Raw genomic sequence first — 24607 nt, forward strand, 5'->3', positions numbered from 1 at the left:
ATTCAGTAAAATAACATAAATTTACTAATAAAAATAAATAAAGATTTTCATTTCGAAATAGAATCATAAAGTTGATGGAGCTATCTAATTCTATCATTAATTTTATTTAAGATAGAGTTATTTTTAGGAGAACAAATTTAGACCATATCTAATGCTTCATTCATCAGGTTAATAGCATCTGAGAAAAATCTACAATTTTCTGCAGCAAGACTCATGTTGTAGAGAAACGAAACATTTTCAACAGTCTCTTCCATTTAATTATTTCTCTCATACATCCTTAGTACTTTTTTATAGTAAGTAAGAGCATCATCAAATTTTCTTAGATTCAACAAGCAGTTAGCTAAATTTATCAAGGGATTTATTACTTGAGGACATTCATAATTGAAATTATTTTTCATAATATTATAGCTTTTTTGGAAATTTTGTAAGGCTGAGTTATATTTTCTGTGTTTTTAAAGGATCAACCCAATTCTCTAAAGTATTTCAACGCTCTCAATTCTATCTTCTCCTAAAATTTATTCTTGTAGCCAAAGAGCTTCCTATAATATAAATTACAAATTTTACAATTTATATATTTTATTTAAATAGAATTACTTTATAGAACCTAAATGCCTCTATATATTATTACTATCTATCAAATAACTCTGCAAGATTGAAGTTAATTCTAGAGGCCTCCATAGAATTTGCTTTATCTTCAAATTTTATTATTGTGAACAAACTTTTCTTCAAATAAGTTATAGCTTCTTGTGTTTTATTAAATTTCATGCAGATCAGCCCATATTATTCGTAATGTTAAGCAAGCTCTATTTAGTGATTTTCCAATACTTTATCAGATTTTTTTTATTTTTATTTTTCTTCTTCTTCTTACTTGTTTTCCAATTCTTGCAACTTTAATCTGGACTCTTCATACTCCTAATTAAAAATATTTTAATGCAATTTAAAAAATATAAATTAATTAATTAATTAGAAATTCAATAAACAAAATTTTAATTTATCAAATAATAATAAATTTTAGTCAAATTAAATTTATTACTTAATTGTATGACTCGAATTCCTCAACAGAACTAGATTTGAATTCTATAACAATAGGTTCTTCTCCAGGTGCCTCTTATTACTCTTTGATAATATGAAGTCTATCATCTTTATGCTTTTAGAAGAACCATTTAATTGCAAAATCAAGAGGCTATGGAGGTCTTTTAGTAATTAAATCAAAAACTAATTCTTCAATGTAAATATCAACATGGTCTCTTAAATATTCTTTCATTTGCAGCTTTAAATTAAATTTAATTAATTTTAAAAATAATTCAATCAAATAAATAAATACTTCTAGTTCCTATGGGCTTAAATCGGATGCTTAATGAATTTGTTAAGGGATATAATATTAATTATTTTTATAGAGCTGCAACCATTCATAGCTGAATTTAAGCTAATTTTAAATTACTGAATTTTTATATGTACAAGATTAAAAAGTAATTTTTACGAAACTATGAGGCCTTTCTTTAAGAGCATCTATAATTAATTAGTTTAAGAACTCTTTAATTTAATCCTCTAAGTATTATTCAAGTCTTTTTTATTTGCTGGGAGATAAATTTGATTTAGGCTTCATGTTTTATTCTGCTTACTCGAGAGCTGTTTATAAAGAATTTAAAATAATTCTAATTAGTATTATAAAAATAGCTACCTTCAGAAGCACTTTCTGATAAAAGGTCGGACTCAGTTTTTAAGGTTTCTCCTTTATAAGAATATTTTACGAAAGGCATTTTGCATTCATTTCCTTTTCTATCAGAAGCATATATTCCAAATTTCAAGTATTGCTTATATTCAGGAATCTTGTTTTCAAAGACTAATTCAAATAAATCTTAAATATCCATTTACTCACTATTTTTATTATTTCAAATATATTTATTTATCGAATTTTTATTAATCAAAAATTAATTAATTGTTACTGTTGTTAGGCATCTTACTCATTTTGATCAAACAAAAATTTATTTTCATAATAAATTTTGTTTATAATAACATCATAGTGTTCCAAAAAATAATCTCTAAATTCACTTACTCTCATTGGACCATTAATAATTATAAAATCCCATTTCGTAAAACCTTGTTATTTTATCAGTTTTAAATTTATTTAAAATAAAAAATATTATTTAAAAACCTTTTGGAATTGCTTTAACTGGACCTAGATATTCTAAATCATAGTCAGTATCATTGTTTTTGTAGGGCTCTACAGGATCACAAAAGACCCACAAAGGTAGAGCTAAATTCATAAAAGTATTTCTCATAGCTGTTATAGGTTTTTACTAAAAAAATACATTAAAAAAATTTCAAGCTAATTAATAAATGTTATTTACCATAATATACTTAATTATCTCTATACCAACTGTTCCTACTATCATAGCAGTAGTAGTAGCTAAAGCAGGAATAATCTTCCCAGCAATTACTTTCACTTTCATTTTTTCAACTTCTTTAATCTATTTATTCAAATGGTTAATTTAATTTAAATTAATAAAATTATTTTAAAAGATAAAAAATTTTGATGAATAATCAATAAATTCAATTTAAAATTTCATTTATTATTGTTTTCTCTTTTACCTTATAATTTCTAGCTCTAAGATTAGATATTGCTGATACCATTTCAATATGATAGTTTGTTGGATCGTCTTTTTCAAACTCTACTTGTTTGAGGTCCACCAATTTTTTAGGTAATTCATCTTCAGATAATAATAAATAAAATTCAACTTTAAAAATAATATGATTTTATTTACTTTTTATTTGCTCGATCAACAAATTGCACTTTATTTCGCTTTCATCTAAGTTAACTTGTTCTGCTTAATTCTATTCTATTTCGTTTATGTTTAGCTTTTTAGGAATAAAAGTTTCAACTTTTAATTAATTAGAAATTTTAGCTATTTCTTTAGGATCTTTACATATTTAAATATTAAAAGCCTTAGCAAAAATATTTGCACAACTTTAAACCCATTCTACATGCAGCTCATCATTAGAGTCGTAAGGGATAACTTATGGTGGTCTTTTCTATCCACTCCAGTAAGGAGATCCATACTAATCTTTAGTGTCTAATGGAAGATTAAACAGCAATTAAGCTATTTAGTTATTATGAACTTCTTCGAAAAGCTACTTAGCAAGGTGAAGACACTCCTAATAAGTTGGATTATTATATATTTGTAATAATTTTTTAATCCATTCTAATTTATTTTAAAATTCTGAGCTCCTTTGTGGCATTAGTTCACTTTAGTTTTTTTATATGTACCTTTATAAGTTAAAGTATTTATTAAAATAAGAACTTTCTAATTTTTAATTAATTACTTTAAAGGATTTTTAACAAACTCCTAGATTTCTTTAATAGATTTAACAAAAGTGCCTTCAAAATAATCTATAGCCCATTATATGCAATGTTCTATTAAATAAGGAGAATTTTTAAGTGTGCAAATAGGAATAGACTCTTCCTCAGGATCTCTTGTGTCAGTATAGCTTTAAGTTAAGTGAGGTATTATGACTTAGCTATTACATTTAACACCCATAGTGCCACTTTCGAACAATACCTATTTTATCAGATTTAAGTTAATAATTAAATCCATTAAATTTAAAATAATTATTTTTATATTAAAAGGAATTTAACTCAATTTAAAAAAATAAATAGAAGTTACCTTATTATACCATACGCATTGCTTATCTATATATTGACGAGCTTTCACATTATCCACTGCATTAACAACAAAATCTAGGTTCATCCAGAAATTATCATCAAACATCTTGTTTTTGTAAAAAAGTTACATATTATAATAATAATAGAATAGATTAATTTATATTTACATTCTCAGTTGAAGTATCTAAAACTAGCTTATGAGATTTTATGTTAAATGAGTTATTAATTTATTTTCCTTTCACTGAAGCAACCAAAGATTTTGATTTTCCAATATCTTCCCTCTAGAATAAGAATTATCTGTTTAAGTTTGAAATTTCAATTGAATCATTGTCTGCAATATGAACAAATCCTTTCTAAAAATAATTGTATTCAATTTATGTTGGATGATTAAATAATAAAGTAGTGTTAAAATATCGGAATTTAGATGTATGAGAAGATTTATAAAATATCAATGTTTATTTTTAATTTTTTTCATATTCACTTTGAGGAAATACTTTCTAAGTTTTCAAAAAATTCAATCTCGATATTCTATTTTTAAAGTATCGGAATCGGCATATGTAAACAAAATTATAAAGAGTACATCTCTATTAAAAAAATATGTTTTACTTTATGACAAGCTATGCCCATTAATGCAAACATTTTTGTAAATTCACAACCAAGAGCACCAGCACCAACAATTAAAACTCTAATAAAAATAAATGAATATTTTGTGTAATGCTATAAATATTGTAGTTTATTTACCTTTAAGTCAAAATTTTATCAATAAAATCTCTCCCAAAAATCATAACATAGTCATCATATCTTGTATTTGTCAGAATTCTATTTACATTTGGGTTTCTTAAATGAGCTTCTGGAAGCAAATCAAAATTATGAATGTGGAGCCATTATGACAAAGGAGTAAATTTACCAGTGAACTTAACTATTTCTTGAGCAATTATACCTCCCCAAAAACTGGTTAAAGGAGCTATTTAGTAGTGTGAAAAGTAACAAATTTGTCTAAGTAGATTTTAATCTAAATCACTTACAATTAAAGAATTTTATGTTTTTTTATATAAATTATTCAAAATATCAATCTATTGTTAGACTGCACTCACTTAATCTTCGTTTTTAAATTCAGGGAGTTATTCATTATGTTTGCTTGCGTATGCAAGAACACCTTAAAGGATAGCGTGAAGTTACTCTTATTTTCCTTCCTTTCCACAATCAACAGATTAAAATCTATCATTATTTAATCCATAACCAACCCTTAAGCTCTCTTCTAAATTTCTGAATCCAAAAGGTATAGGTACTTTTACTTGTTCGACTAGTTTTATTTTTCAAAAAAATGATTTATATTTTATTGATTGATAAAAATTTAATCATGTTAGAGGAAGAAAAATTAAATTTACTTAACCCCCTTCCTGTATAGGGCATAAATTCAGTTGTATCAACTTAAATTTCTAAGCAATACTTGCTTAGTATTTTAACTTGAGTAGGCTCTTAAATGTTCATTTCATCCATTCCTTCCACTTCCTTAAAGATAACATAATCACCATCTTCAAATCCATGACTTTTTCTATTTTATAATAAATTTAATTGAATCTTTTGCTATTATAACTAAATAAATATTTAGATATTTTGTAAAATCTATCTATAAAGTTGTAAAAATTTTATTGTTATTCTATTAATTTTACTTTTGATTTGTTTCTAGTAAGGTAACTACAGCAGCTTTATCGTTTGTGATTGAAGAGATGATGGCTTGTTTAGGTTCCTCACCATTTGGATCTAAAATTTTGTGATCCTCACCAAAATCCACAAAGCAAAAACCATATAAACCTAGCAATCCTGCATAAATAAAACCTATATTCTTTGCTCTGCACATCTTATTCCATGCAATTAATTTTTCTCTATTATAGTAATCAGTAAACACTACAACATTAAATTCACTAAGAAGAACCTCATTGATTTCTCCATCATAGTCTAAGACGTGTACATTTGAATTGAGTTGCTTAAGATGAGGCAGACAAGCTTTAGCTCTTGTCTTTTAACTTTTGATATCATACTCTGAAATATAAAAGTTAGATCCCATATCTTAAATTGTGCAAATATTCTTATCGTAAATCTTTACAACATGAGGATTTGCTAGAATAATATTTTTAGCAACTTCTACACCAACCTTTTAAGATTATAATAATTTCAGAAATAAATCTCGCATAAAATCATAATTGAATTACTCCTCTCATGCCATAAATAAATACATTTGTTTGACTTAATTTCCCCTAAAATTCTTTTCCATAGACAGCAAGCTATCTTGAAAGTAAATTTTCATCTAAACTAACCTCTTTAGGTACAGGAGGAAGCAATAATTAAATTTATTTAGCTTCTTCTTTCTGCTTTACTTCCCCTTCCATATCTTTCAATTTATTCTATATTTTAAAAGTGCCTAATATTTATTTATTTGATTGTTTGTTTGTTTGAATTATAAGTAAACTATACTTTTTGCTTTTATTAAATATAATCCACTCAATTAATTTTATTATTTCACATTAAAATTTAATTAAAAAGCAAATCTATCAGCAAAATGAAATTATTGAAAAAGCAAATCTTAACTTTTTCAACTAATTTGCTAATTTGTTTATTTATCATATAAATATTTTTAATTAATTAACGACTCTAAATAAATAAATTATTAATTAATTAAATGCAAATCGATCAAATAGTCTAATTTGTTTTATTATTTAATTGAAAAACAACAGAGATTAAAATATAAATTTTACTTAAATTAAAATCAATTTTATTTCTTGATAAATAAATATTTTTTGCAATAAATTTTGAATAAATTCAATTTATTTATGCTCATATTAAATTTCTTTTGAGACTATCATTCTAAGTATAAATCCCACAAAACTTATTTTGGATTATTTATCATATATTCAGATATTAACAGATGAAAAAAAATAGGCTATAGATGGATAATTTTCATTTCTCTAAACACCTTTTTTGATAGCTTTTACTTGTTACAAATGACCTTTTGTATCTATTAGTTATGCTGAATTATCAAAGACACCTTCTAGGAATCGAGTTAGAAGTTTTCTTAAGTACAGATCTTTAGCTATTTAACTGGAGTATTAAGACAGAAATTGATTATTTTAGAAAAGTTCTGCTCATGTTATATAATTTTCATAATATGGTTTTTTCTGATACAAATTGATTTTTAGTCTTCTAAAAAGACAAAAAAATTAAATTCAAACACTTAATAAATGTTTCCTAAAATCCATTAATCTATTTAAGAGTCAGAATAGGCATAAAAAGAAAATTGAATTTATATATTAAGCTTCTAGAGATGTTTAATGTATTTAATAATAGCTTAGCTCCAATTACTGCTGCTTTCACTTTCTTGTTTCTATATAAGTATCAGAATAATCTTGCATTTTTACAAATAATTATCATATGAAATGCTATTTTTTTCTAATTCATCAAAACTGATGAACTGCAATATCTGCTCATTACACTAATTTTAATTGCACTCCTTTATAAATCTATAGTTATATTCATTGAATTTATCTTTTGAGTTTTTTTTCTCTTTTTTAACTTTTGATTAAAATAAATAAAAAAATTATCACCATATTTTTATTGTTTTTTTTTGAAATAAATTTTTACATCTTTTCAAGTTTTAATATCTTCGAATAAACCAATCTTCATCTAATCCTACTTAGAATTTTTCCTTCAATTTTTTGAAAACCTAAAGTAATCTAAATAAAATTTGAATTCATAGGCAAAAGGTTGTAATTATTAACAATATACGTTGAATCATTGCAATAAATAATTTATCTTTCTCTTTTCCTTTTGAAATCCCTTACAAAAGTTTAATCAAAATAGCTGAACTTGTCATAATATCTCTTCAAAATAGGTTTGATGCTTTTAAAAACAGCTCTTAAAAAATTCATTTATTCGTTTATAAAAACTAATGCAACCAAATAAATAAATAAAATAAAAATAATTATATAAAAACTGTTTATTTAAAATAAAAGCTATCAAAAATGTTTTAACCTATATACTATTAATCACATATTATATATAGGCGACAATTAGTCAATTTACTACTATTAAAATATCTCCTTAAATTATATATTATTTTTTATTTTTTAACTTTAATATCTACTTTTTAAAATAGATTGATTCATGCTTAATATTATAAGTAATCCAACCATAAAGCTGCTTTTATAATTAAGATTTTATCTTTAGGAGATGTGATATTATCAAATGTAATTCCAAATTTATCTTGTCTCGTGCAACACTCTCTTATACAACCATTGTACAAATTTTAAATTGTACCTGCAAATTCGTTTGAAGCATCTCGTATTTCATATTTAATTATTTTGCATCCACAACATTGAAAAGGTAAGCAGCAGACAGACTTTTGGCAGCACTTGCCTCTTTATTTAAAAATGGTATTAAAATATATTTATGGATTAATTTTTTTTACGTAATTGTATAAGCTAATTCATCAGACTGGTTGAAAATTTGAAGTTCCATAATTGGACAACATAGTTTATTTCTAGTACCCCAGCAAGGGCCATAATAAGGTTATACTATTTTTCCAATGTAATTTTAACTAAGTGAAACTCTCATCTCTGGCTTCATACAGCAGCAGGTCAAAAAATTGCATGTCTAACATTTATAAGGAACTTCTGATGTAGCAATTTACACTCCTCCTATAGAAAGACCTCCTAAATTAATTTATTAAGTAGAATTTTTTGTATAATTCATATTGAAAATACTTAAATTAATTATTAATTTATGAATGGCTTCAGCTTTTTCAAGATGTTTATTATACTTATCATAAATTTATATAATATACCTGAGAATGAACGTCTTGTTATGCATGTACATCTGCAACAGAGAGAGGATTCTTCAATAAAATCACCAAGCTAACGATCTACTTACTAAAAGTATTCATCTTCACACTTCCATATAAGATATTTATTACTGTTCTCACAGCAAGTTAAAAGCATCCACTAACAAAAAAAGCACTCAGCCCAATCATCTTATTATTCTATAAGCAAATACTTCGATTATAGCAAAATACCGTAATTCATATTTGTTTAGCTGTTTGTTAGCAAAAGTAAATATTTAAAGTTAAATCTTTCTGCTTTTGAAAGGTAAGAAATAAATTAAGATATGAATTATGTTGATTGTGTGATTAAATATTTGGTAATTAATTTATAAATGTTATTAAAAATCAAGATCCTTAAATGTAAAACGTTCTTGTTAAAAATTCAAGTGAAAAATTAATTGAAATGTATTAAGGTTTAGATTATGTTCAGTAAGTAATCTTATACTTTAAAACATATACAAACTATAAGAAAATTTTATTAAATAAATACCTGAATTTTATTTTAAAATAAGCAAACATTTATATTAAGTATTACTTTATTTAATTTAAAAGCCGTTTCAGTTATTAGATGTTAGTATTGGTATAGATTCAACTGGAATTTTCATTTTGTTGCTAAAAATATTAATTTTTTAAGTATTTATGTATTTCTATTAAATTCAAAATATATTTTTTATCTTGTAAACATTTTTATATTTGCATGTTTTCTAATCTTGAATTAATATTCATAAAAGTTCAATAAGATCAATAATATAAGTTAATAAATACGAACAAAAAGCATTCTATAGCTTCTAAATCCATAATTTTTATAATTAAAGCTAATTACATTCAATTTTCTAAGTATTATGAATACTAATAATTCAATTTTTACATAGAATTATTTTATTATTTTAGAATTAATGATGATTAAAAGCAATATCATTATAAAAAATCAATAATAATAACAAAAAAGCAATTTATACAAAACATAAACCTTTTAGCTGCTTGAGTCTATTTATTTTTTTAACTTGTTTTTTACATATTTTTTTGTAATTTTGAAAAATATGATTTTTAGTTTAAGCTATCTTTCATAAATAATAAAATTATAAAGTTAAATATGAGAGCTAATATCTGAGAAATAGAAATAAATTAGTCATTTAATTAGCTTGCTAATTAACAATTTAGCAAAATTTGAATTTGAATTTGTTAAAAAATAATTATTATCTAATTGTTAGAATTTTAATGTGGCTTGGCTTTAATTTATAAAGAAAATATATATGAAAGATAGATAGATAGATCTTATTATTGTAAATAATAATTTATTTTTTGGCGGAAATTTAATTTTACAAAATTAATAATTATTCATAGAAATTTAAAAAGATTTGATTGATAAATATCAAATTTAAGATTTTTAGTGTAATTTTGATAGATTTTTAAAGTTGAAGATAGAATTTAAACTCGATTCGGCAGAAAATAATTTTATGAAACCAGAATATATTTAATCTCTAGATAAGTTGAGAGAAGACGTTAACTAATTCTTGAAGTAAAAATATTAAAATTGTGATTGGATCAATTAAATCCTTATTTACTTACTTTTGTATTTGTTATTAGAACTGGAGAATAAAAGTTGCATTAAAGCATCTTAGAATAACTGGGATTAGAAGGCAATGATATTAGCTACATGGTTGTAGAAAGATTGCTTGATTATCTGGATTTCATAAATGACACAAATACTTAAATATTTTTAGCTAATGGAATAAAGTAGATTGTAAAAATGAATTATAGTATTTTTAGTACTGAGGAGAAAAAGAATATCTATTAAAGGACCTTCAACATTTATAAGAAAATGCCTTAAAACTCATATTTTTTTTAAGACCTTATTATATGTATCTTCAAATTCTTTTATGACAGCATATAAGTTGAAGTATCTTTTATTGAAGATGTTAAATCCTTCAGCGAATAGTCTGCTGAGCATCTTCAACTAGGACTATTATTATTTTCTAATATCATAAATTGCATGCAAGATTATTAAATAAAGTATAAATGTTCATCCGACTTGGCTTACATCGATTATAACTCTGATCTCTCCTAATTTCATCGCAAAAAAGAAATATCTTTCAGATAAAATTTGCTGCCTATTATTTTTGATATCCCTTTTTAACTCTTAAATACAAAGAAAGAAGATCTCATGGTAGAATAAGAGACTAATTTTTAAGTTTTACTTGAAGTACTGAATCTTCTCTACAACTGTCTAAACTATGATTATTTCGACTAAAAAAAAGTATCAGATGAAAAATTCATTGTTGAATCAAGTAAATATAAGTTTTTTTTCATTTATTAATTGCATTTTTAAGCCAACATCAAAGAAAGAAATATATCGAATTTCAGCTAATTAGTATGATGATATCAAACACACAATATTAGAAAAATGTATAAAAAGAGAAAAAGTTATTGTATTACAAAAGCTTTTATTATTTTTGAGCTTAATTGAAATTTGATATTTCTTAAAGTAGAAATTTTTAGAAAATTATGTTTTTATTTTTGAAAAATGAATAAAAAATATTTTACTTAATGAATGATATTTATTGAGGTTTAATAACACAATTTTAAAGCATTAGATTTAATAATATTTAATAATGAATACAAGAATCAGGATATCACAATACAAAATATTTACATTTATTTAATAAATATTCTTTAAAAAATAATAATAGAAATAAATATGGTTATTTATTTCTTTATGCTTTATAATTTGATTTAATAATTTTCATATTTATTTAGGTATATTAAGCATACCTTGTAGAGAGAAAAAATAGGATAATTATATTAATGATTTGAAATCACAGGAATTTACTAGCATACTTTTTGAGTTGTATTATTTCATGGTGAATAAACATAGAGAAATATCTATTAGGTGCCTTCAGATTTTAAGTTTACTTTGTCGTCTTAGCATTAAATTTTTTAAGAAAGAAGATTAAAAATTCTCTTAAATGATATTTATCATTGATGGATTACACAAAATTTATCAGACTCACACATTTATATTTGAGGAGAGTGATGTATTTGAACAAACTTAAGATATTTTTTAAGCATTTTGTTTATGTGTTTCAAAAATACCAATAGGAATTTCTTTTTCTGATGGAGAAAAGTAAATTAATTCATCAAAAAATTACTACATTTTCATAATAATTAATTTAATATATTTTTTTATTGTTTTAATTTAATTGATTTGAATAATTTTTTTGGTTACCCTTATCTCTTTTTTTATAAAGCTTGGTAGGCTTTTGGGAATTTGTTGTAGAAGTTAATAATATTACGAAGGTTGCAATAGATAGAAAAAATATACCTTGCTTAGAGCTACTTCTTGAATTCTGGTGTGGATACTACTATTTTTTATCACATGATGGAGCTTAAAAGTAGGATTAGCTAAGGAGCCTGGTTGAAAAGATTTTAAAAGAATTTATAAAGTCTTAATTAGAAATATCATCTAATTTGAAAGATGACTAAGATTTTGAAGAAGCTATTGAAGAATATTCTGTTTGTATTAAATACTTTGGTTAGTTATCAAATGCATGGTACTTATATTACATGAAAATTCATAAGTTATTTCAATTTTTTAAATTTTGTTAATTTACAGGATCGATTAAATTGAAGATATATTAATGAAAAAGATATATGCTATATTCTAAAAGAGATCCTAAACTATCAATATAAGCATACGGAATTCTAATAGATCAAACTACTAACAAAGTCTTTTTTATTAACTCTATTGGATGCTTTTACTTCTATTTAAAGCTCAGTCATATAACATAAAAGAAGAGTTACAAACAACAAATAAACACTATGAGCTCGACTCATAGGATGAGATAAAAGAAGATCTAGAAATTCTTCATTAAGCTTTCGATTCTTTTGGAAAGCTTTTCAAAATTGGTTTAAATCTCTTTAAATCGTAGGATACAGAGCCACTTCCTTATTTTTTGCAAAATCTCATCTTAGAAATTGCTCATTTTCTTATAGATTACATATTAGCATTTAAGTCTAACATTAATTTCGATTATCTCAATATCATAATAAAATTTACCGATTCTTTAGAACTAAAAAATTACTTCTTCTTAAATAATATTATAAATTACTTTTTAGACGAGCTATGCTTCTCAGCCAATAACAAGAATTCAGAATAATTTCTTAAGATACTTAAAAGCATTTCCTCTAACCTTTAAGCTACAGATTAAGTAAATTAATTAGAATAAATAATGCAAAACCTTCTATTTTATTAATTTAAAAAAATTTAAATTTAAATAAAATTAAAAATTTAGTTAAATAATTTTTCCTAAAAATATCAATTAAATAAAGCTTTTAAGAAATATAAACTAGAGTATATAATTATTCCTAGTTTATTTTTATAAATATAAAAATTTAAGTTTATTTTTCTATGTTATTTTCTTATTTTTTAAGTTTTCTTAATAATAAAAAAATATTTTATGAATACAAGTTGAATTAAAATTAAAAGCTATTTAATCATTTTTAAAATAAAGGGTGTTTAAATAGGCTGCTTTCCTTATGACCTTTAAGGATTTTTTGATAGTGAAACTTTTAAAAGACATAAAGAAAACTCTTACAACTACCTTGATGCTAAAAAAGTGTAAAAAATATATGAATACCTATTTGTGATTGTAGATAGACATGAATAATATAAAAAGATAATTATTGAAAATGATTTGCTAAAGTTAACAGAATAGCTAACTCTTTAATAAATAGACTGTAATAAATAATAGAAGGTATCATCAATAAGAAACAGCTTGAAATAGTAAGAAAATGGCTCAAAGTAAAATAGTGTTGTACAAAGTAAAAGAGAAAGTTATGTAAATACCTCACCGTAATACCGTTCATAAATGCAAAACAGTAGGAAAAGTGAAGATTCTTAAAGCAAAAAACTCAATTAAGTAGATGATGATATAGTTGAAATAGTTTCCCCTAATCCTATCTAATAAAATGAAAATACAAATTTAAATATATCTAGAAATTCTTTAGAGAAAAAGAAATCAATTAAGCTTTTATAAGAATCTAATATTATTGATTATTTTAACATTTTTATGAATGTGATCAGTTCCAGAATTTAGTTGGATAATGAAATTCCAATTGGTGAATAAAAAAATATTTTGAAAAGTGTCCTTAATCAGCTAATTGGAATTGTGAAATCATCAACAATTCATACTTACAGCAGAATAGTGCAGTTTATTCTTCAAAATAATATATTTTACTCAATTAAACAAGTTATAAAATAAGAAGGTGAACTTAATCATGAAGAAATTAATTGTTCATTGAAATTTATATCAGAAATTTCATAAACAAGAATTTATCTCATATCTGATCTACAAGAGCTGCTATTAAAAGAAGAAATAGAAATAATTATCGCTACTTAAGATAGATTGCTAAATAAATCTTTTATATAAAATGTTAAAAGTTAAACAGATGAATGGAATTTAGTAATACTGCCTTTAAGCTATTAATATAGAATAATATTTAATTTGCTTTAGCAGTAAATGCTTAATTTTTCATAGCTTGATTCACAAATGATTATAAGTAACATGTTTCATTGTTTAACTGTAATTACTCCAGAAAAAATGAGCTAGTATCATAAAAAACTATATTGGATATATCGTTCTATCCATCTGTTAAGCTAGCTCCACTTTGAAGTTTTCTTATTTCTACAGCCTTTAGAATTTCACTCTGTGACTTAGGTAATATTATTTAATCTAGGCAATTTTCAAGAAAAAAAAATTAAAATTTAACCAGTTAAATATAATTTTTTGATGTATTTTATGAATACAATTTTGACTTCTTGAAAGATTTTTGTTTTGATTTTTAAAATTAAGTAGGTATTTTTTATTATTTTTATAAGCTACCGAACTGAATTATTTTAGCTTTTTATTTACTTAATTAACTAATTTTGAAATCAAAAAAATTAAAATTTATAAAGCAAAAAATGATAAAGAAAATATTCTTGAAAATAAATTTAAATAAAATTTAATTTGAACAAAAGTTTGTTTGATAATTTTAATTTCAATGAAAATTTCAACTGTTTTTAAAAGGACCTAATAAATATTTTAATAATAATTAGATTATGGAAGAAGCTTTAAAAGTGAGTTTTGATTCAGAAGAACCAATGGAATTTTTTATAAATGTTCTAAATCAAATTTTTATTTGTAAAAAATCTAACAATTTGATCATGAATCAATATCTTGCATATTCGGAGGAAGTAATATTTTTCATTTTTTTAATTTAAAATAAACATATTAATTTTTATAGACTTTGATAAAAGTACTCCAAGCTATTGTTTTAAAAGTAATCAGAAATGAGGATTTAAATTAAAAAAACTTGTATCGTCTTATGCTAGGCTATTTTTGGATGCTTGAGAAAGATAAATTTTTATAAACAGTTAATTAAGTTTTTAGCAGTTTTCCATATCAAAATACTATTTTCATTAACAAATTTGAGAATTATACTGAAGAAATAGAAATACTTGATATTAAAAAGTACTAATATACAGATTAAGCAGTCTTGTTGGATGCTAAAATTATTTTTAAAAGAGTATTTGGTTGATTTCATTTTCTTATTTAGTAAAAAAAATATATTTCAAATTTCCTTTATAAAACAAATTAAATTTCCATTGTCAATGATATCATCAAAAAAACTTCTATATAAATTCAGGACTATAAAATAGAATTTCTATAAAAAAAGGATAATATAAATTTTATAATGCCAAAAAATATGTTTATTTTTGTAATGAAATATTAATTTTTGAATAACCTGTATTCTCTATTCATATTTGATCATTTTTTCATACTTACTGAAACATCTATACATTTAAAATTTTAATAACCTGTAATTTCTATTTATATTTTGATCATTTTTTCATATTTACTTTTATGAATGAAAGAAAATTATAAAAATAAACCAATCCAATTAATAAAATGTCTTATGCATATTCATAGAGTGTAAATTTTTAATAAATAAATACCTTGATTTGATCAATTTTTCAAAATTACTTTGATAATTGAAATAAAATTATAAAAATCAATCCAATTAATAAAATGTCTTAAATTAAAATACTTTGATTTTTTCTATTCAAATTATCAAGATTTTTTCTCATCTACTTAATGGAATGAAAAAAAATTATACAAATCAGTATAATGTCTAAAATAGCAATTAATACAAATTAATATTGATAGAGAGTAAATATTTAATAAATAATTTAATTTTTTTCATTTTATGAAATGAAAAGTAAGTATTTCATAATTAATTCGTTTTGATTTTTATGCTTTAATCTAAAAAGTAATTAATTTTGTTTAATTTATGATTCAAACAAAAGTGGTGTAAGATTCCACTTAACTTTTTAAAACGAAAAGTGTTTGATTTTCAATATTTTTTTGTGATATTTTATCAATCTATTATTTAAAATTTTGTAAATTTTAAAAATTTTCATTTAAGACTAGATAAAAATTTGTCTGATGAAAGATATATCTAATTATTTATTTTTAAAAAAATACATAGTACTTTAGCTAAATGAATAAACGCCAGTTCTTTCCGATAATTATTTTATAATTTTATTTAACATAAAATGAAATTAGCGAGATATTTTACTCAAATATGTATTTTTAAATATCTTTCTAAGAAATAAAGATAGAAAATAAGCTAATAACTAGAAGAATATTAGGCTAATAATTCAACGCACAAACAACATAATTTCACACAAAAATGAAGTTTGTTTAATAAATATCACTATCTAAATAATTAAAGGTTTCAATCAGAATATATTGCATTTACTATTTTAACCACAGCATCCTTTATTGTTCTAATTTACTCCAATTTCTTCTATTTCTACCATTTTTTTGTCTTCTTTAATGGTTGTTGTATTTTATTTTGCGAATACATTTTTAGATTTTTTAATTAGTTGATTGACGTCTGTGGCTGTAACAGTATGGCCTTCCTCTTCTTCTTCCTATAAAACGACAAATCCTTTTTCTACTTCCTTAAATTACTCTTCCTTCTTTCCTGGAGATGCTTATGATTACATGCTATTCTATGTATTTACAAAATCTTATTTTGTTTCTTAAGTAGTTGCAGTTGTTGCTGTATTTGTTTATTTAATATTCTTATTAATATCTAATTAAGGTTCATCCTATTTATTAAATTAATTCACATTGTCAAATATTATCTATTAATTTTCTACATGTTATATATTAATTTGGAAAGTTGCTGATTAATTTATCTAATCTTTGCTAGATTCTTATTTGAAATCTTCAACAAAACGCTTTGACGAGGCTTTCATTGATTAGACAAAATGAGTATTCCCAAATGACTGGCTCATCTTTTCATCTATTGCTTTGTTGCTACCTTCTCCTCTATTTTGATTATTAAGCACTTTTGGTGTACTTTCCTTGTTTAACTTGGCCTTTTATTATTCTGTTTGTTAATGATCTTAGCTATCTAATTTTAAAGGTTCTGCTGAAATCGATCCTCCGAACGAAAATGGCTTTACTTAGTTTGAATTATTGTTTTGAATAAAATTTCTATCATTTGGTTACAATGAAATTTCTTAATCCTACTTCTAAACTTCTTAAATTTATTTAGTCTCTACAATTTGGTTAGTTGCAGAAGGAGCAGCAAGAGCCACAACTGGAACTGGTGCAGGATTTAGCTTTCTTTATCTCTCTTCTTTTTATTCTTTTGTAGTGTAAATATCGATAGGTGGCCTATTTTTAAATAAATTCATTATGGATTTTAATAAATATTAACTAAGATAAATTTAATAACTAATAAATTACCAAAACTAAGTAAGATCATCGAGTTGACCTTGGTATTTTTTTTAAAGATACCTAGGCTCAATATCGTTTTGCATTTAGCTTAGTTGCTTTTTGTCCAAAAATTTTATTTTAGAAGCAGCTTCTTCATCAATCATCTTTTCGATCACACTCCAAATATTTTTAAGACCAAAACTAGGATTAAGGATATAAAGTCTTTCAAGACAGCCACCAAAATTAACCTGCATCGCATCAATAATAACTCCAAGAGCCTTAAGAGGTAAAGAAAAAATACCCTTTTCTCTTGTATCAATAATAAAAATCCAATTTTCAACCTTTCCTGGCACCATCATATATTTTTTAATCATTTCTAAAAAAACACACATAGCTTGAGTAATTTAATCAGCTCCATGCTATTAAATAAACATATTATTAAAAATTAATAAAATTTAAACGCTCACTCTTTGTGTGTTCAAAAAATAATGGAAAGAAAATTCATTTATTTAAGATTATATGGATGTACTTTGATTTATTTTTTAGTAAATATTTTCAAAATTTATCAAATCAAAATTAATGTTTAGTTTATTTATCAGTCAGCATTTGTTATAATTAAATGATTACTGTTTTAAGATTTAAGTTCTAGCAATCCATATAGATAACAGGTCTCAATTGCTTGTCTCTACCGCAAAGATAAACATTTCCTGACATCAAGAAGTTTGTAGAAAACTAGTCAAGAGTGTGCCATTTAGGATTATTGATCCATTCTACATGCTATGTTAGTGCCTAATAATTATGCAATATGAACTAGTTAATTAATCATCGAGTTAAACGAAAATTTTACCTTAAGAGATTTTTTCATATTATATTTACCGGCTTGCAACATTTTAAGATAGCTACTTTCTTTAAACCTATTTTATTATATAATATTTTATATTTTAAACGCTAATCTTCAATTTATTTGGCAAAATAAATAAATAAGCAAGCATACCCTTCAGGGATTTAGACATTATTTTATCTCACAAATTCTTTGAATTCTACTAAGCATTTCTTTTCAAATTCATCGTATTCTACATTTTCAAATATTTTTCTACGAATTTTCTTGTTTTCTCCATGTTTTATGTAGTAATCTAAATTATTTTAAATAAAATATATATTTAAATGAGGCTAATTCGTATTTTTAATTTGTAATAAAGAGTGTTAAAAGTATCAGCATGAATGAACTTCAAAAGCATTTTGAATTAAGCTAAGCTAATTTAATTTCGAGAAATCATAAAAATTACCTGAATGCTGTATATTATTTACTTCTGGAGGCGGGATGAGAAACCATGGATCAAAATTTAAGACAGGGTCCATTTTAGATAGCAGATTTAATACTTTTAATATACCTAACTTCTATAAAATTAACTTTAATAATATATTTTGTTTTAAATTTTTAATAGTTGATATTAAGTTATTCAAACTAATTACAAAATTATTAAAGTTGGAGATACTTTAATTTATCTTTCAGTTGCGTAGAAATACATGCATACACACATACGTAAATACGTACATATATACTTGGGATATTATTTTGTGATCAAACCGTTTTCTATTCATTTTTAAAGCATTGAAAAAAAAAACTAATTTTATTAACTTGCGCTTTAATCAAATTAAGCAAATAATTTATTGGATTAAATAACTAAAAATAGATAGGAATATAGATTCATTCATATATTGATATCTAATTTAAACTCCCTTAAATTAAGTTGATAAGTATAAAAGTGTAAATTTTTAATTGAAAATACCTTTTAGCACCTAAATAGATAAAATTAACTTTGCTCAAAAAAATAAAAAGGCATATTTTATTACTTACGAAGTTTATTTAAAACACTTAGAAATCTTTGTAATCAAAGAAAATGAATATAAAATTTTATTATACTTGTTAATTTTATGTAATTTTTTATCTCAAAAATTATGAAAATACACAAATCAATAAATAAATTAGCAGATATTAACTAATTAACTTAAAATTATAGAGATATATTTTGATATGCTTATCAATTTTTTTGAATTATAAATAATTTCTAAAGTTTTATTTTGAGGTCATCCTAAAATTATTTAGCCTAATGTGACATTTTATTTATTTTCACAAATTGAAAGAAACTAACTTGTTTTTTATGAAATATAAATAATCTTGGAGTAAACTTTTATTAAAATCAGAAAAAATTTAAAAATCAATCCTATATTTTATAATAGAAATAATTATTAAGAATATTTCAATATTTGATCAAATTTTAAAACCAAACATATAGATAGGTAGTTTTAACTATCAATCTGACTCAGAAAAATTTAAAATTATTTATTTTTTTAAGAAAAATATAGGAAATTATATTGAATTAAATATTTTGTGAGTAAAAAATTTAGCATTACTAATATAAATACTTTGAAAAATTAATGTTATTTGTTAAAATATTTTAATTAAACAGTAATTTATTATAGAAAAATATAAATTTCATTGAATTTGCATAGTTTTTCACATAAGAATTGGAATAAATCTTTTATATAAATTAGTCAAACAGAAAGATCTAATGTAATTTAAAATTTATTACCTAAATAGAATCAAATACGGTTCCTGCTTTAAGAGCTAATTTTTGTGACTTAATCAACTAAATAAATATGTGAAATTGTTGAATTTAAATTTTCTGTATTTTCAAGTCACTTAGCACCTTGAAGCAAACTTTCCATTTAATTACCTTTCCTTGTACACCTTAAACAAATACCCAATAGTTATTTAAACATGGTAGTAAAAACAAGATAGTAAATTAATATATTTCTATTGATTACTAAAAAATTTAAAAATCAATTAAGATATTAACTGAAAACTTTTAAAATAATTACTTGGAGAGATAGTAAAAATTAAGGACAACGTGTTTATTTAAAAATGTTGTAAATGGTTTACTGTTATCAATATGTTCCAATACCATAATATTCTCAGAATAAGAGCTTAGAAAGTTCATAGAATCAAGATCCAATTTCTGTTTAAGGGATACCTGATGCTGGAAAGAACAGTGCACAATCTGATTAATATAATATGAATAATCAAAATAATGAGGTATATGATCATAAAAGCACGTGCCATCCAATCAATGATTACCGCACTTACTTCTAAAATCCTACTTAATAGAAGGAAGTGAACTTATACAATCCCAGAATGATGTATTGCATGCCATAATATATGCAGTATTACACTAATCAAAATCTAAATTATCCCTAATAATGCTATTAGATAATATAAACTGGGAGTCAATAATATTAAATAGGCTTGAATAGCTAAAACAATAGTAATTATCAAAATTCATTCACTAACGAAATTAGAAATCAACCCACATAATATACAGGATAATAAATACCTCCATAAGAATAGTAAAGTCATGACAAATAAAAATCTCCTTCTATTTTTAGTCATGAAGATAATGCAAAAACTATATTAAATAAACAAATTAAAATTGATTAAAATCGCGAAAACAGTAATTATTTTATTAATAAAAATATAATTGCATTTCATGAAAATATAGCCTCGAAATAAATGGAGCTGTTAAACTCTGCAAGAATTGACGAAGACTATGAGATTGAACAAGATAACAAATATGAATTTACATAAGACAGAAGTATAATTAAGAAAAATGTAATACAACAAACTAAAAAAGAAGAAGAACAAGCCAGCCTAAATATATAATAACCAATAAATCAAGGTGTTTTTAAATTATTTAAAAAGCCATAAATTTAATCATCAAGCATCTCTGAAAATTCTATAAGCAGCTTTGATAAAATTAATATCTTGAATAGCTAAAATGAAAAAAACCTAAATTCTATTATATTCCCTGAACAGAATTGGTAAAAAGAAGATATCAAATAAGAATTTTATTATTTACAAAGTAATGATGAATTTTAAAAAAATAATAAAGAAGGGGATATAAAAAAGAAAATTACCTTTAAACAAAATTTTTCACCCTAAAAAGTTGAATTAATTTAAAAAGAAAAAGTTAACAAAAATTAATTGAAAGCCAATTAATAGAATATACAAGCAAACAATTTCAGATTAACTCCAGATTAACTTTAAATAAAAAATCAAAATTGCGCTATTATTAAAAACGAAGATTATGAAAAATACTCCGATTAATAATGTAAAACCTACAATTTAGATGAGCGCTTTGATGAATTAGAACATTTCTTACCCAATTTATCAAAACACGAAATATAGAATGAGAAAATTGTTGATAAAATTAGCAAAAATATTAAAAAAAGCAAAAGCGAGCTAAGTGTAAGTGTTAAATAAAGTGCATAACGTAAGCTGAATTCAAAAAAAGTAATTTAGAACAGCAAATAGAAAATTGAGAAAATTCATAAAATTCATTAATAAGCACAAGCTAAAAATGAAGCTAGCCAATAATAAATACAAGAAAATAAATTAACTGCCACTAAATAAAAACTTGCAAAAAAATATGACTAGCCTTAGGATAGCTCGAAAAAGTTAAAATTCAAAAATATCAATGAATAATGGTAAAAAGAATAGTAATAGCTAATGTTTCCAGCTAAATTTTAATCAAAACAATCAAAGATAAATGAATTAAATTTATCTAAAGCTCCAATAGATATATGCAATTAAAACCCGCTATCTATAAAAATAAACTAAAATCACTCTTGTGATCATGTTCTTGAATAATAAAATGACGATTTAAAATATTCAGAGCCAAACCAAAATAATATTTGTGATTTCCAGAATAGTAATCAGTTAATTGATGGAAGTTATTTAAATTAAGTAAATAACATATTATCTTAATAAAAAAAAGAAAAGTAAATTTAAAAATCTGAACAAGAACTTCAAAAAAGTTAAGATAGCGAACAAAATGAATATTTAATAAAAGATTATTTAAAAATCTAAAAGAGCAATAGTGGAGATGATGATAATGATTAAGCTAAAAGAACTCGAATTATTTTTTCTAAGAATTTACTAAATAATTCAAATAATGATAATTCCTCTGCTATTAAAGGCCTAAGAGTTTTAAAAGAAGATATAGATTAGTGTGAATTCTAATTGAGCAGCGATATACCTAATTAAACTATCTAGTTTTAATGTAAGTAATAAAAAAATTGTGAAAATCAACAAAATTAAGATAATAAGAATAGTATGATATCAAAAGAAAATTTATAAATTAAAAACTTAATAATAGACGCAAATCAAAAAGAACACCAGTAAGAAAGCATAAGCGAAAACCCAATAGAAATAGAAATCGAAGATTTAGATAGCCAAGTTGATGATGACTAAATATTCTAGGATAATTAGCACTAATAGAGTAGCTAAGAAGATGAAGATAACTAAATGAGTAAAGTTGCAATAGGCAATGCCTCTAAAAATATTTTAAAGGCATTTTAAAAGTACATATCCAACCATGAAAAGTTTTCATAATGCACGATTAGCTCTTTGAATAGAATGTATCAAAGAAATACTTTGAGCAACTTATTGCTCATAAAGATCTATTTGAATCAGCGCTATAAAAAATTGATGAACGAATTTATCGAATCATATGCTTAGGATTGGTTGATTCAGAGCAAAGTGTAAAATCTAGAAATCCATCTTAAGATTTTGGAAGAATTAAAAAATAATAATGTTTCTATTTTAAAAACAAAAAAAAAAAAATATTAACGCAAAAAAATAACTGAATTTAATAATCATGCCAAGAGAAAAAATTCATAGCAAAGCAATAAAACAGCAACAATCAACGAAAATTGAAAATATTTTTGAATAAAAGGAATATTTATATGCTAAAAAAACAAACTTTATACTAAAATACTATATTTACTTACAAATTTTAAATAAGATTCCTTTTTTCATAAACAAAAAATTATTATTACAACGAATAAATAAATTAATTAGTATTTCTTTTAAACCAAATATTTATAAAACCTTGCTTGCTTGTTAACATATTTCATATTTTACAACTAAAAAGCTTGTTCATTTTTTTAAAAATGATTGTAATTATTAAAAAAAATAACTTCAAAATTATATTTTTATTATCTTCAAAATTAAAAAACACAAATTTATCAAAATATAACAATCAGACATCTTTATTCATAACTCATTTTTTTTTTTTTTAATTTAAAACACTTTTATTTTTCTAAAAATTTTTGAATGTGAAATATTTGCTAACAAATTTATCCAATATGGTTAATTTTATCACTATAATGAGTATAATATGAATTCATTTGCAATAATTATTCTGTAAAAAATGCAATCTTGATTGAATAAAATCTGTTTTCAATAAAATTGAAAGTTTATAATCTTATATTGTAATTTACTGATATTTGTAATAGTATATGGTTTTTTAATTTTAGGATCAATAAAGTTTATAACATTTAAAATGTTATCAACTCATTTTTAACTATCTTCCACTTCTTTGTTTTAAAAAAATAATATCTTTTATCATTTATAATTTTTCCTATTTTGAAAACTAATACATTGTTTATGATTTTCTTTTTTAATATTAAATTGAAAAAGTGTACAAATTAATTATTTATTTATCTATTATTGACATGAAGATTAGTTGCGTTAAGAGTCAACTTATATCAATCTAAGATTTTTTTATTTTATATTAAACAATCAGTAATAATTAAATTTAATTAATAATAATATTTCCCCATTTAAAAGAAGTCAAGACAAAATAAATTAAATGCTTATTCGCGAGATAATTGCATTATTCATTAATTAATTCACTTTACATCTAATTATTTATTTATTTGAATTAACCTGCTACTTATTTAAAATATTGTAATATTTGTTACATTTGCTTAGTATTTATTTTTGAATAAAACACATTTAAAGATTTATTTTCATAATAAATTAAAGACAGTTTATAAAAATTATTTTTTATTATTTAATAAAATTAATTTAATTTAAAAAAAATTTTTTTTTTTGAGAAATTATTATTAAAAATATTTCATTTATTAAAGTGTTCAATTTTAATTTAGAATATTTATTGAATGAAAAATATTTTCAAATTTTTTTATTAAATTATGAAATATTTTTCAATTAATCTCAAATTTAATGCTCATTTGTTAACTTTTTGAGGAATAGTTAGTTTTTAATATATTTTATTAATTTATTTATAATTATTAATTGCTTAATTCTATTATTAATTAGTTAGTAAATAGACAGATAAATAAATATCTTTTTAAATGCTAAACTATTTTTTTCTTTCATGAAGTAAATAAAAATAGATTTAAATTTCAACGACTATTTTTTAAAAATCC

General features: G+C 22.9%; 6 protein-coding genes across 6 annotated transcripts; 3 read left to right on the forward strand and 3 right to left on the reverse strand. All coding sequences in view use genetic code 6, as the record gives it.

Annotated features, from left to right (window-relative positions):
• Positions 1–47: 47 nt before the first annotated feature.
• On the reverse strand, positions 48–6054 carry TTHERM_00125358 (ubiquitin-activating enzyme E1, putative; the record flags this gene model as incomplete). Its single annotated transcript, XM_001470755.2, has 19 exons — positions 48–539; positions 595–912; positions 1034–1270; positions 1325–1426; positions 1481–1629; positions 1682–1878; positions 1947–2100; positions 2156–2300; positions 2352–2471; positions 2593–2711; positions 2766–3268; positions 3325–3560; positions 3666–3770; positions 3832–4017; positions 4271–4349; positions 4406–4967; positions 5053–5219; positions 5338–5819; positions 5878–6054. The coding sequence occupies 19 exons, from the start codon at positions 6052–6054 to the stop codon at positions 48–50; spliced, it is 4530 nt and encodes a 1509-aa protein (XP_001470805.2).
• A 470-nt stretch (positions 6055–6524) lies between these two features.
• TTHERM_00125359 (hypothetical protein) lies at positions 6525–7638 on the reverse strand (the record flags this gene model as incomplete). The annotated part of the gene is made up of 3 exons (XM_001470756.3): positions 7448–7638; positions 7304–7395; positions 6525–7234 (listed from the first exon to the last, which is right to left on the reverse strand). Exons 1-3 carry the CDS (start codon positions 7588–7590, stop codon positions 6525–6527), a joined length of 945 nt encoding a protein of 314 aa, XP_001470806.2. The 5' UTR covers positions 7591–7638.
• Positions 7639–8310: 672 nt separating this feature from the next.
• Positions 8311–9034, forward strand: TTHERM_000125349 (transmembrane protein, putative; the record flags this gene model as incomplete). Its single annotated transcript, XM_012797709.1, has 2 exons — positions 8311–8390; positions 8458–9034. The coding sequence occupies 2 exons, from the start codon at positions 8311–8313 to the stop codon at positions 9032–9034; spliced, it is 657 nt and encodes a 218-aa protein (XP_012653163.1).
• Positions 9035–9997: 963 nt separating this feature from the next.
• TTHERM_00125350 (hypothetical protein) lies at positions 9998–15119 on the forward strand (the record flags this gene model as incomplete). The annotated part of the gene is made up of 8 exons (XM_001016214.3): positions 9998–10059; positions 10128–10828; positions 11298–11664; positions 11789–12091; positions 12154–12748; positions 13052–14257; positions 14638–14775; positions 14826–15119. 8 exons carry the CDS (start codon positions 9998–10000, stop codon positions 15117–15119), a joined length of 3666 nt encoding a protein of 1221 aa, XP_001016214.1.
• A 1204-nt stretch (positions 15120–16323) lies between these two features.
• On the reverse strand, positions 16324–18748 carry TTHERM_00125340 (CRAL TRIO domain protein; the record flags this gene model as incomplete). Its single annotated transcript, XM_001016213.2, has 6 exons — positions 18601–18748; positions 18309–18447; positions 18162–18228; positions 17942–18103; positions 17345–17733; positions 16324–17272 (listed from the first exon to the last, which is right to left on the reverse strand). Exons 1-6 carry the CDS (start codon positions 18671–18673, stop codon positions 16324–16326), a joined length of 1779 nt encoding a protein of 592 aa, XP_001016213.2. The 5' UTR covers positions 18674–18748.
• A 1492-nt stretch (positions 18749–20240) lies between these two features.
• Positions 20241–23090, forward strand: TTHERM_00125330 (hypothetical protein; the record flags this gene model as incomplete). Its single annotated transcript, XM_001016212.2, has 1 exon — positions 20241–23090. The coding sequence occupies one exon, from the start codon at positions 20241–20243 to the stop codon at positions 23088–23090; it is 2850 nt and encodes a 949-aa protein (XP_001016212.2).
• Between the last annotated feature and the right edge of the window lie 1517 nt (positions 23091–24607).

The sequence above is a fragment of the Tetrahymena thermophila genome (genome assembly GCF_000189635.1).
Source record: "Tetrahymena thermophila SB210 genomic scaffold scf_8254645, whole genome shotgun sequence".
NCBI lineage: Eukaryota > Ciliophora > Oligohymenophorea > Hymenostomatida > Tetrahymenidae > Tetrahymena > Tetrahymena thermophila.